Source organism: Anabrus simplex, chromosome 1 (genome assembly GCF_040414725.1).
Source record: "Anabrus simplex isolate iqAnaSimp1 chromosome 1, ASM4041472v1, whole genome shotgun sequence".
Classification (NCBI taxonomy): Eukaryota; Metazoa; Arthropoda; class Insecta; order Orthoptera; family Tettigoniidae; genus Anabrus; species Anabrus simplex.
The window spans coordinates 1315220644-1315233136 of record NC_090265.1 but is presented as its reverse complement, the minus strand read 5'-3'; the positions used below and the strand labels follow the sequence as shown (position 1 = coordinate 1315233136).

The following is a 12493-nucleotide window of genomic DNA, read 5'->3' as shown; positions in this document are numbered from 1 at the left end:
TCTATCTTATCTCTCGTTCTATCGTGCGGTTTCACAGTGTTCTTCAAAGTGTAAATTCTTTTTCTTCTTCTATTGTTTCTTCGATTTCGGCCATATATGGACCACGTAAAATAACTTCATGTTTTTATCCCCTTGATTTTCGTTCTCTCGAGTATTTCTTCATCCTTTCACTGTGTTCTCTTCTTTCATCCGTCCAGACAGTTGCATGATTTCTGACTTTTACCTGAAAACCCCCGAAATATAGGCCTTTCTAGAGTGTCTGCTTTCGTAACCATTTCTGCTAAATCCCTTTTCACTTTGATGAACCAACTTATTTGTGTTTTGGGATTTTTGTCAAAATGGTATTTTTAATCGGTCTTTATGGATTCATTCGGACCAAGTGACAAAGAAATTCTTCTTTTCCTCTGGCCATCAAATTTTTTTTCGGTTTGACTGTATATTTCTTTATTACTCTTTCTCATCCATGTACTTCCAACTTTTCTTGGTCCAAGTTTCTTCCCTAATACTTTCCTATCCTTTTTCTCTATTTTTTAAGTCTCCTTTTTTGTTTAAGATTGAACAGCCCAGTGTTGAATTTTTGTTCTTACAGAAAGTGACGTTTTATTGTAAATGCCTTTTGTCAGTTGATAAGGCAAATCCATTTTCTGAGCTCTTTTTTGTTTGGATATCTCATTTGTTCGGCTGTATTATTTCCCTAGGTACTTAAATTTATTTACTCTCTTGATTCTGCCGTATCTTGTGTTTAGTAATTTTGGAGCATGATTAATGTTTGTTACGGGGCCGATGACCTTCGATGTTAGGCCCCTTAAAACAACAAGCATCATCAAACTTCATTAATTTAGTTTGAAAATTTTACAAATATTTTGGGTTGTTTTTCTGGAAGTCGTCTTCAATATAATTGAAAAGGAATTTTTCATAATTTCTCTTAGCGGATCTAATGTTTTTTGTTTTTATCTTCTATAGTTTTGAAGTCCAAATATTTACCTTCTTACTTTGTAGAATGCCATATTATTATTATTATTATTATTATTATTATTATTATTATTATTATTATTATTATTATTATTATTATTCATGTTGTTGTTGTTGTTATTGGGGACTACCTAAGCGACACAATAAAGGTGTGCCTGTTTCACCGGGAAGGACATGGGCTCGATCCCTTGAAAAGATGAAAAATTTAGTAACAGAACTTCTACATCTGGAGAGGCACTTAACCCTAGGGTCCACTCAACTAACACCTGAGGTAAAAGTGGCCAGACATTCAGCTAAGCACTATATCACAGTAATTGCCGAGATAACGGATAGTGGAAGCTTCACTCCCACAAGTGTCTTCATGTTCTCACACGTAGGTGACTTTATTAATGGGCCATTTTTATCATTTATTGGGATTCGAAAACATGTGTGCTCTGTGATTCCAGTATTTGATGGAGGGTACAGGTTATCCGTTTTCCTTCGTCTGGCTCCTTGGCTGAATGGTTGGCAGTTCTGGATCAGTTCAGAAGGTCCCGGGCTCAATTTTCTGCGCTCGTCATGTTATGCGGTGAAGATTTTGGGAAATGTATTTTGTGTACTACGTAGAAATTCGATTCAAGCTAATCATTTGACCAAATAAAGTATGGAACTGAATTGCAGAGTTTCTTGAAAGAAGTTATTTTTAGTGATAACTAATCATCTAAAAATCGTTTCGTGGCGAAATTTACTACAGATAAGAATATCCTAACCCACATTCCAGACATTTAAGTCAGAGATTTCCTTCTGTAGGATTCATTAAGCGCTAATGTAAAATGGGTGTCGTCCAGATGTTAAGTAAGTAGGGGGGGAAATTTTTAAATGTGTATGGTCATTTAGGTTTCGTTTGCTTTTTTGCAATGTCAATTTCGATTGCTTCCTTAATACTCTAAGATTTTAAAAGAAAATGTTTCGGTGTGTAAAATTTTTAAATCTGTGTTGATGTCTGTGAAATGGTGTGAACCGTCATATAGAGAGCCCGGATTTCCATGGACTATCAAATTTCAAAATATGCATGCATTCATGCACCATCATATGGCAAAACATGTAAAATACACTGGAAAATATGCACTATCAAAATTCAGTTCCTTTTGAAACACTCTACAACTACCTAATTTCTCCAAATTGTCTTGATTTAAGCTCATTCGTTTATCTGTCAGCATATTCTTAAACACAGAAAATGGTCTTTCTACGTCACAAGAAGCGACAGGTGTATACTTAAATGAAGACATTTGGGACAAAGTGAGGTCAAATTGTATGTGTTCTGCATTTTCACCACTGCGTCTTATATGAATTTGACGAATTCAAAGTCAGGATTTGAACGGATTACTTTGTTCGATCTATCTCTAGCTGCCGCAGCTACTTCTCCTTGCGATGATTGCAGACACTTCTGAATGTCCTTAATAACTGGTAACGATTGCCTGATGCGAAAACAAAGACATGTGCCGAGTGAGAGTTTCGGGTAGGAAATTCCACAATAACAACTGAAGGTTCAGAGCAAAACGAAGGTTTGTAAGCTGCTATCTCAGTAACGCGGCATCACAGAAGTGTGATACAAGTTTTGTTACTTAGAAACATGTATTTGCATGGAAATCGTCTAACATAGACGAACAAATCAGCAATCAATGAGTAATGCACAATTTAAGGTTCAATTTATAGCCATATATAACTGGGGCACCTTATTCCTAAGAATTACAGAGATCGACGTGGGGACTCCCGGCGTACGTCAATGTTTACGCAAGCTGGTTACATTTTCACACCAGGCAATGCTGGGGCTGTACCTTAATTAAGGCCACGGCCACTTCCTTCCCATTCATAGGCCTTTACCGTCCCATCATCGCCATAAGACCTATCTGTGTCAGCGCGACGTAAAGCAAATAGGTTAATTGGTTTATAGGATCTGTACCTTATGTACTAATTTTGGTTGTCAGATAAGATGCCAGGAATACATTCTCTCTGTCTCTCAGTAGCAGACATACTGTATGATGTGGAAAAATGGTCCCAAATTTTGCATACCAATATTCATAAAAGTTAATATTATATATGCGCCAAAGTCAGCAGAAAAGTCATATTATGCAGTCTAAAACGTCCAAATATTCGCTATTAAATAGAAAATCTTCAATATATGCATTATACATGAATTTTCTCCTAAAAGGGCCAAAACATGCAAATACGCAGGAAAAAATGGTTATTTGGAATCGTTAAGCCATAAAACTAATATTTGCAAAGTTTCAGAGGCGTAACCAGCTTACTTAGAAACATCCATTTGCATGGAAATCCGGGCTCTAGTCATATATGTAATCTCCAAAGGCTGAATGCCGACTATATCTGATTGTGTTTTTGTGCTCTTTGTGGAGATTTCGTCTTGTTTGGGCTATATATGTGACATTGCAGTCGGGTTCTTGGCACTTGAGTTCATAGACTCCTGACTTGGAGAAAGGGTCTTTTTTTGTTTAGGTTACATTTGCTGATGTGTGTCTGCAGTGTGTTGTTCGTTCTAAAGGCTACTTTTATGCCTTAATTTTTGGTAATATTAGCTGCTTTGTATGTATTATTGTTAACTTCTTTTGTTTATTTAATAGTTTATCTACTGTACGCGGAGGGTGGTTGTTTTCTTTCGCGATTTGTTTAATTATTTGTATCTCTTCATTGACATCCGTTGTGCTCATTGGTATGGAAATAGCTCTCTGTGTATCATTGTATTCAGTCCTGTGGCTTTGTGTGTGTACGGGTGGTTCGATTCGTTGTCAATAGAGTGTGACGTCTGACTGAGTGGGCTTTCTGTATACTTTATATGACAGGTTGTCATTATTCTTACTGATTGTGATGTCAAAATAGTTTATTTTCTTGTTAGTATCTGGTTCCATTGTGGACCTGATCGACTTGTGTTGTAAGGAATTTAGTATGTTTAATAACTGCTGTGCATTAGTGACGTCACTATCGTGTATGCATAACGCGTCATCTCTGTATTTACTCCAGTATAAGATTCCTTTAGAATGCTGGCAGGTTAAGAAAATGTTTCGAAGTTATTTAGAAAAATATTGGTTATTATACCTGGTAATGGTGGGGCTCATAGCTAACCCTTCTTTTTGACAATATATTTTGTCGTTGAAAGTAAAGCAATTTTGTTTTAATGTTGTTCTAAGGAGATTAATAATTTCTTTGGTTTCCTGTAGTGAAGTGTTTTCTTTTAGAATATTTTCTGTAATTTAATGGATTCATCTATTAGTACATTGGTGTACATGGTGGTGGTGTCAAAGGATATCATACATGTACTCTCTGTTATTTTTAGTTTAATTAGTTCAGGGCTGGTTTTAATTTATCTTTCTTCTTTAAGTGAGATTTTTTCTTTTAGAATTTAATTGAGTTGTTTGCTTAAATTTTAACTTGGTTCATCTTTAAAATTTGCTATTGTTCTAATGGGACACGAGTTTATGTGTATTTCGGGGAGGGCTCTTAATGTGGAGAGTTTGAGATTTTTTATTGTAAGGCTTTTTCTTGTTTTGTGAGTATAGTCTGTTTCCTTGATAGCTTGTTTTATTTTGTTCTGAAATTTATTTGTTGGGTAGCGCTGTAGTTCTTGAATTTCATTGTTGTTGATGAATTCTATTGTTTTTTGTATGTACTCGTCTTTCTTCATTATGACTGTTGTGCTCCCTTTATCTACTTTTGTGACGATTAAGTTGTCGTTTTTTATTTTGTTCTTAACCGTTTTCAATGCGGAGTACTGAGTGGTACAATACGGTTGTTTGGTGGAATTTTCTTGTGTAACTATGTTTAGGGCTTCGTTGGTGGCTACGTTTTTTATTATTTATCTATGTGGTAGGCCTAAGGGGATTTTGTCGCAAGCAGTTTCTATGTCAAGTGTTAGATTATGATGTTTAACGTTTATTAACATATTCTTATGATTATGAGCCGGGCTGAGTGGCTCACAAGGGGCCATCAATCAATGTTAAGGGTACTTGAAACCGATTTATACACCGTCCGAAAGAGCACACTGAAATATGTATAACCGTCGAATTTTACATCCTATCGTGCATGTATCCACGAGTTACAGGGTGGTAAAGATGTGCGGGTGGGGATTGTCAGTGTCCAATCGGAATGAAATTAATTTGAACTACTGGCGCGATGTAAAGAGAGGTGTGTGTGTGTGTGTGTGTGTGTGAGAGAGAGAGAGAGAGAGAGAGAGGAGACAGCACTATGAGTGGAGTGAGGTATCCTGAGTTGTGTACGGGTCGTTCCGAAGTAAGCTTCTACCTATAAAAACTATCACTCTTACGCGGTGAAATACTGTATAATCAATTTAAAGAAAATAATTTCCAGTTCTCTGTTTTAACCAAAGAAGATGCGACAATGTTTCAGTATTTAGTATATATATTAGAGCCTGATACAGAAATAATATATACGCAGACTTTGGATATTAATGAATGCGAACCAGTATTTGAAACAGTGTCAGTGCCCGACGAATACGAATCTCCAAAGAAGGAATAAGCAAGATTTTGTAATCCGGTTGTTGGTTATTGTTAAAAAGTTTTGGTTGATATGCTAAATGTGATGCATATTAAATACTAAAATGATGGATAAACTGAGGAATGAATAGACAGTGTAATATAATACTCATAAGTTTTATCCTACTTCACCTTCATCAAAACAGGAATCAACATCAGAAGGTCCACATACAGTAGAGTAGAATGGTCACTGGAATAAAAAAAATAAAGATTATAAACGCATGGTTAAGTGCTAAGAAGCGGAAGCCAAAGAAAACATTTCCTCACTTGTCATGGAACTCTATAAAAAACAGATATCAATTGAAGCACGAGAAGCAGGTTGTACAGTTTTAAGGAAGATATTGCAAAAGCGGATTATATTGGCAAGCCATCTTATAGTGTAATAGTTACGTATAAATATAAGTGGTTGTACGAGTTGGTGTTTAAAAAATTAATGGAAGCTCGCGCAAACAGCTTGATAATCCACAATATAAACTTGTAAAAATTCTGTTAGGCACGTAAATGAGCGAATGATGTGGGTAGATTTGTCACTTGGAGGAATTAGGACTAGAATTGTGTCCGTGTATTCACCATGTGAGGGTGCAGATGAGGATGAAGTTGACAAGTTTTATGAAGCATTGAGTGACATCGTGGTCAGGGTTAACAGCAAGGATAGAATAGTGCTAATGGGCGATTTCAATGCGAGGTTTGAGAATAGAACTGAAGGATATGTAAGGGTGATTGGTAAATGTGGGGAAGATATGGAAGCTAATGGGAATGGGAAGCGTTTGCTGGTCTTCTGTGCTAGTATGGGTTTAGCTGTCACGAATACATTCTTCTAGCATAAGGCTATTCACCGCTACACATGGGAGGCTAGGGGTACCAGTTCCATAATAGATTATATATTAACAGACTTCAAATTCAGGAAATCTGTTATGGAATGTACGAGTTTTCCGTGGATTTTTCGATGATACAGACCACTATCTGATCTGTAGTGAACTAAGTATCTCTAGGCCTAGGGTAGAGAAAGTGAAATCTGTCTGCAAACGAATAAGGGTAGAAAATCTCCAGGACGAGAAAATTAGACAGAAGTACATGGATATGATTAGTGAGAAGTTTCTAACAGTGGACAGTAAGCAGGTTCAGGATATAGAAAGTGAATGGGTGGCATACAGGGATGCTGTAGTAGAAACAGCAAGGGAATGCCTAGGGACAACTGTGTGTAAAGATGGGAAAAAGCGAACATCTTGGTGGAATGATGAAGTGAGAGCAGCTTGTAAACGTAAAAAGAAGGCTTATCAGAAATGGCTCCAAACAAGGGCCGAGGCAGACAGGGATTTGTACGTAGATGAAAGAAACAGAGCAAAACAAATAGTTGTTGAATCCAAAAAGAAGACGTGGGAAGATTTTGGTAACAACCTGGAAAGGCTAGGTCAGGCAGCAGGGAAACCTTTCTGGACCGTAATAAAGAATCTTAGGAAGGGAATGAAAAATAAAATGAACAGTGTTTTGAGTAATTCGGGTGAACTCATAATCGATCCCAGGGAATCACTGGAGAGGTGTAGGGAATATTTTGAACATCATCTCAATGTAAAAGGAAATCATCCTGGTGATGTTGCGAACAACCAAGCTCATGAGGAGGAGGAAAATGATGTAGGTGAAATTACGCTTGAGGAAGTGGAAAGGATGGTAAATAAACTCCATTTTCATAAAGCAGCAGGAATAGATGAAATTAGACCTGAAATGGTGAAGTATAGTGGGAAGGCAGAGATGAAATGGCTACATAGAGTAGTAAGATTAGCATGGAGTGTTGGTAAGGTACCTTCAGATTGGGCAAAAGCAGTAGTTGCACCTATCTATAAGCAAGGGAACATGAAGGATTGCAACAACTATCGAGGTATCTCACTGATTAGTATACCAGGCAAAGTATTCACTGGCATCTTGGAATGGAGGGTGCGATCAGTCGTTGAGAGGAAGTTGGATGAAAACCAGTGAGGTTTCAGACCACAGAGAGGCTGTCAGGATCAGATTTTCAGTATGCGCCAGGTAATTGAAAAATGCTACGAGAGGAATAGGCAGTTGTGTTTATGTTTCGTAGATCTAGAGAAAGCATATGGCAGGGTACCGTGGGAAAAGATGTTCGCCATACTGGGGGACTATGAAATTAAAGTTAGATTATTAAAAGCAATCAAAGGTATTTATGTTGACAATTGGGCTTCAGTGAGAATTGATGGTAGAATGAGTTATTGGTTCATGGTACTTACAGGGGTTAGACAAGGCTGTAATCTTTTATCCTTTGCTGTTCGTAGTTTACATGGATCATCTGCTGAAAGGTATAAAATGGCAGGGAGGGATTCAGTTAGGTGGAAATGTAGTAAGCAGTCTGGCCTATGCTGGCGACTTGGTCTTAATTGCAGATTGTGCCGAAAGCCTGCAGCCTAATATCTTGGAACTTGAAAATAGGTGTGATGAGTATGGTATGAAAATTAGCCTCTCGAAGACTAAATTGATGTCAGTGGGTAAAAATTCAACAGAATTGAATGTCAGATTGGTGATACAAAGCTAGAACAGGTCGATAATTTAAAGTATTTAGGTAGTGTGTTCTCCCAGGATGGTAATATAGTGAGTGAGATTGAATCAAGGTGTTGTAAAGCTAATGCAGTGAGCTCGCAGTTGCGGTCAACAGTATTCTGTAAGAAGGAAGTCAGCTCCCAGACGAAACTATCTTTACATCGGTCTGTTTTCAGACCAACTTTGCTTTACGGGAGCGAAAGCTGGGTGGACTCAGGATGTCTTATTCATAAGTTAGAAGTAACAGACATGAAAGTAGCAAGAATGATTGCTGGTACAAACAGATGGGAACAATGGCAGGATGGTATTCGAAATGAGGAGATAAAGGCTAATTTAGGAATGAACTCAATGGATGAAGCTGTACGCATAAACCGGCTTCGGTGGTGGGGTCATGTGAGGCGAATGGAGGAGGTTAGGTTACCTAGGAGAATAATGGATTCTGCTATGGAGGGTAAGAGAAGTAGAGGTAGACCAAGACGACGGTGGTTAGACTCGGTTTCTAACGATTTAAAGATAAGAGGTATAGAACTAAATGAGGCCACAATACTAGTTGCAAATCGAGGATTGTGGCGACGTTTAGTAAATTCACAGAGGGTTGCAGACTGAACGCTGAAAGGCATAACAGTCTATAATGATTATGTATGTATGTAGTACTTTCATTAAATAATTTATGAACCTGAAAAGTTAAAAGTGCAAGTCATTCCAGCGAAAATAACATCTGAATTACAACCGTTAGACAGGCTATTTTTTTAAAAATGTTCAAAACAATGGACTGACATACCAGTTTTCGTTATGTTAAATAATATCGATGTGAACTTACAACAAAGCAAAGCAAAGCCAAGTCATCTCCGTACAGGCCATAAATGCCCCTGGAGGGGTAGAAGATACAGGCTTCTACCGCTGCACTTAGTGGGGTCGAGTGGTTAGCTCTACGCCCGGTCGCCTTCGCCCCGAGGAATTAATCTGGTACTCATTTTTGGTGTAGGCTGAGTGAACCTCAGGGCCATGTGCACCTCCGGAAGTGGAAATCTCGTTTCTTAAATTTTACGACTTCCTGACTGGGAATCGAACCCACGTCATGCCGGGTGAACCGAGCACGCCTTTATCGCTTCGGCCAGACAGCCCCTGAACTTACAATAGCGTAACAATATTATCAAACGTATCTCATTGATCTACAATCAAGAATGTTTACCACGCTTCTGTTTGTCACATAGACATTGGTGGAAATTAGCGGGCCTAATTAGCACGAATAAAATTTTGAAAATAGCACAGACTACTGTATTAGAAAAGGAACTGGCACTTGCGAAGAGGGAGGACAATGGTAATTGTGATCAGCTTTCTTTATTCAAATGTTGCTGGTGCAAGAAGCTATTGTGTTTCGAACATTTTTTTCTTAATTTCCATTATCAATCACAGGAGATTGAATATCGACGGTGCGCGTGCAGTGCCTCTTATCCCACAATGCTCTTTCTATCTATTATTTTCCTTAAGACTTGGTGACGCCTCCCAGCCACACAAGGGTATGCAGTCCATCAGATCAATGTTAGCTGGATTCATTTTCCTATGCCAGTAAGTAAAGGAAAATGAACCTTATTGTACCGTACTGTAGAAATGTATATATTCGTGAAGTATTTACGCACTTCTACAGAATAACGTATTTAATGTTCATTTTCCTTTACACATCAGCACAGGAAAATGAACACTGCGAATATTGTTCTGATGGACTGCATATTCATGTGTGGCTGGGAGGCGTGACCAGTCTTAAGGAAAATAATGGATAGGAAGTGCATTGTGGGGTACGAGATATTTCACGCGCACCGTCGATATGTTGAAAGGGATTAAACACGACTGCCACATTATTGGTATGTAATTGTTTAATTAGTACATATTCATACATACAGTGTTTAAATGTTTACCTTAAATTTTTTATACCTCATACGATTAGAACACAGCCGTAAATTAGTATTTAATAGTGTTTTTAAAACATGTATAAACTAATTCTACTTTTGTGATTACTGTATTATGAGTAAAGAAATGAAAAGGTAGTTTAACAGGCGTACAATGTTCGCATGGTTCATTGCACTCACAGTGCTGTCTCCCTCTCTCTCTCTCTCTCTCTCTCGCCCCCTTCTAACATCGCGTCAGGAGTTCAAAACAACTTCACTCCGAAAACCCCACCCGTACATTTTTACCGCCCTGTAACTCGTAGATACATGCAAGATTAGATGTAATATTCGAAGGTTTTATATATTTTAGTGTGCTCTTTCGGATGGTGTATAAATCGGCGTCAAGTTTTCTTAACATTGATTGATGGTCCGTTGTCAGACGGTTGAGGCGCCGGCCTCCTGACCCCAACATGGCAGCTTCGATGCTAGGTCAGTCCGGTGGTATTTGAAGGTGCTCAAATACGCCAGCCTAGTGTAAGTAGATTTACTGGAACCTAAAAGAACTCCCGCAAGACAAAATTCCGGCATCGCGGCGTCTCCGAAAACCGTCAAAAGTACCGTAGTTAGTAGGACGTAAAGACGATAACATCATTACTTTTTCTTTTCATTTATCTTCTACATGTTCCGTGATTCTAATTTGTTTTCTTGCACATTTCATGCTTTGTAGCCTTTTGCAGTTAAGGTAAAAAATAGTCAACGCGAAGGACTAAAGAAACCTTATTTTCTATTTCAGCTCGGGCTGGACATTGCCCCTACACAGCCGCTGTGAAGGTCTGCACCCCACGCTGTTACAATGACTTCGAGTGCAGTTCTGGATCCAAATGCTGTCCCAATTCTTGTGGGACCAAATCTTGTGCTCATGCAGGAGCAGTATCTTTCGGGGAGAAGGGCAATACTGCATGTAAGCACATACTCAGCATCTCTACTGTACACATTATAATGAATGGACGACGATGACAGAGAAGATAAATACCCTCAAACCGTGTAATATATGGTGTGTCCCAGGAGGAAAGGATCATATTTCCGGGCATGTTAGTGCTGGCCATTGTGAATAAAACAGTTCATATGAAGATAGAGTCTATACCAAACTGTTGTCGAGATAGACTTGTATGAATGTAAACGTTGAAAGAGCTGCTCAAGAGCATTCCTTTGGCCGCACAATTTCCTATGTTCCTTCAGCACGAGGAAACCCCTGCTGAGGTAGCATGTCAATAGCACGTTTCCTAATCGGTGTATTGTTAGTGGCCACCAAGATTTCCAGACCTCAACACCTTAGCTTTGTATTTATGGGATTGGGTGAAGGGTGAGATCAACAAAAGGGAAATTAACACACGAGAGGAGCTGCCCGCTTGCGTAATGGATGCTTTTGCCGGTGTATAGGAACGTCATTACGAACTTCAATGAGCAATAAGTGATCTTCAAAGAACTGAAAAATGTATTAAGTTAGATTGTGGGATTTTTAGTACTTATAGCAAAATTGTTGTCACCGGACCACAAAACTATCCGACATGAAACTGAAAGGTTGTGTTACTGCAAATGTCTTGTAAATTTGTTGTTACGTATACAAGAACACGAAATAAATAGGTTTTTCCATGTTTACATTCAAATAGATCTATGTCGACAACCGTTCGCTATAGAATTCATGTTCGTTTGAACGTTTTTGTCCACGATGACCTGCACTGTCTTTCTCCAGAATATTGCCCTTTACACTTGCGACCGTCCGTATACATATGGTAGTCGAATATAAAAATTCTACTCATTAAAAAAGGGCACCACCACCCCTCTCTTTACAGTGAGTCCGGCCAAAATAAATAAATAAATAAATAAATAAATAAATAAATAAATAAATAAATAAATAAATAAATAAATAAATAAATAAATAAATAAAGAAATAAATAAATAAATAAATAAATAAATAAATAAATAAATAAATAAATAAATAAATAAATAAATAAATTGCCATTCAGATTTCTTTCGTTATTAAGAAATTCGGAGTTCCATGCATTCAGTCATCCTTAGTGAAGCTTATTAGACAACCAAGCAAAACAGGTTTTATGTTTAGCAATCCTTATAATGGATAAAACCATACTTTCTATTTTAAGAACGATTACTGTAAAATACAGATAAAATACATTAAGGCTTTTCACCTGCACCTCTGTAAGTGGAATAGCATGGATTGCTGTTTGGTAATAAAATTTGAGGGGTAACCTCATTGTATGGCTGGAGGCCTCATCCACGTGAATGCGAGCCGTTAGGATATCCTTCCCGTACACACGTGATGTGTATTCTCGAAAAATAAGGGCCATAATGTTCGACTGGAAGAATGCAGCATTCGCTTTGACGAATCATGAAACAACCAACTTACCCTGAAGCGATGACAAAGTTGTTACAACACTTAGTATTCATATTGTGGTAGATAATGGCACGAATTTCTCCACGTTCTAACAGTTAAATGTAATAATAATAATAATAATAATAATA

At 37.9% G+C, this 12493-nt stretch overlaps 1 protein-coding gene across 1 annotated transcript in view; it reads left to right on the top strand.

Moving 5' to 3' along the window:
• Positions 1 to 12493, top strand: part of LOC136878560 (waprin-like protein) — a 97472-nt gene that overhangs the window by 50387 nt on the left and 34592 nt on the right. The window contains exon 3 of the mRNA XM_067152092.2: positions 10746 to 10913. Within this exon, the coding sequence (XP_067008193.1) occupies positions 10746 to 10913 (168 nt within the window). The remainder of the gene's footprint in view (positions 1 to 10745; positions 10914 to 12493) is intronic.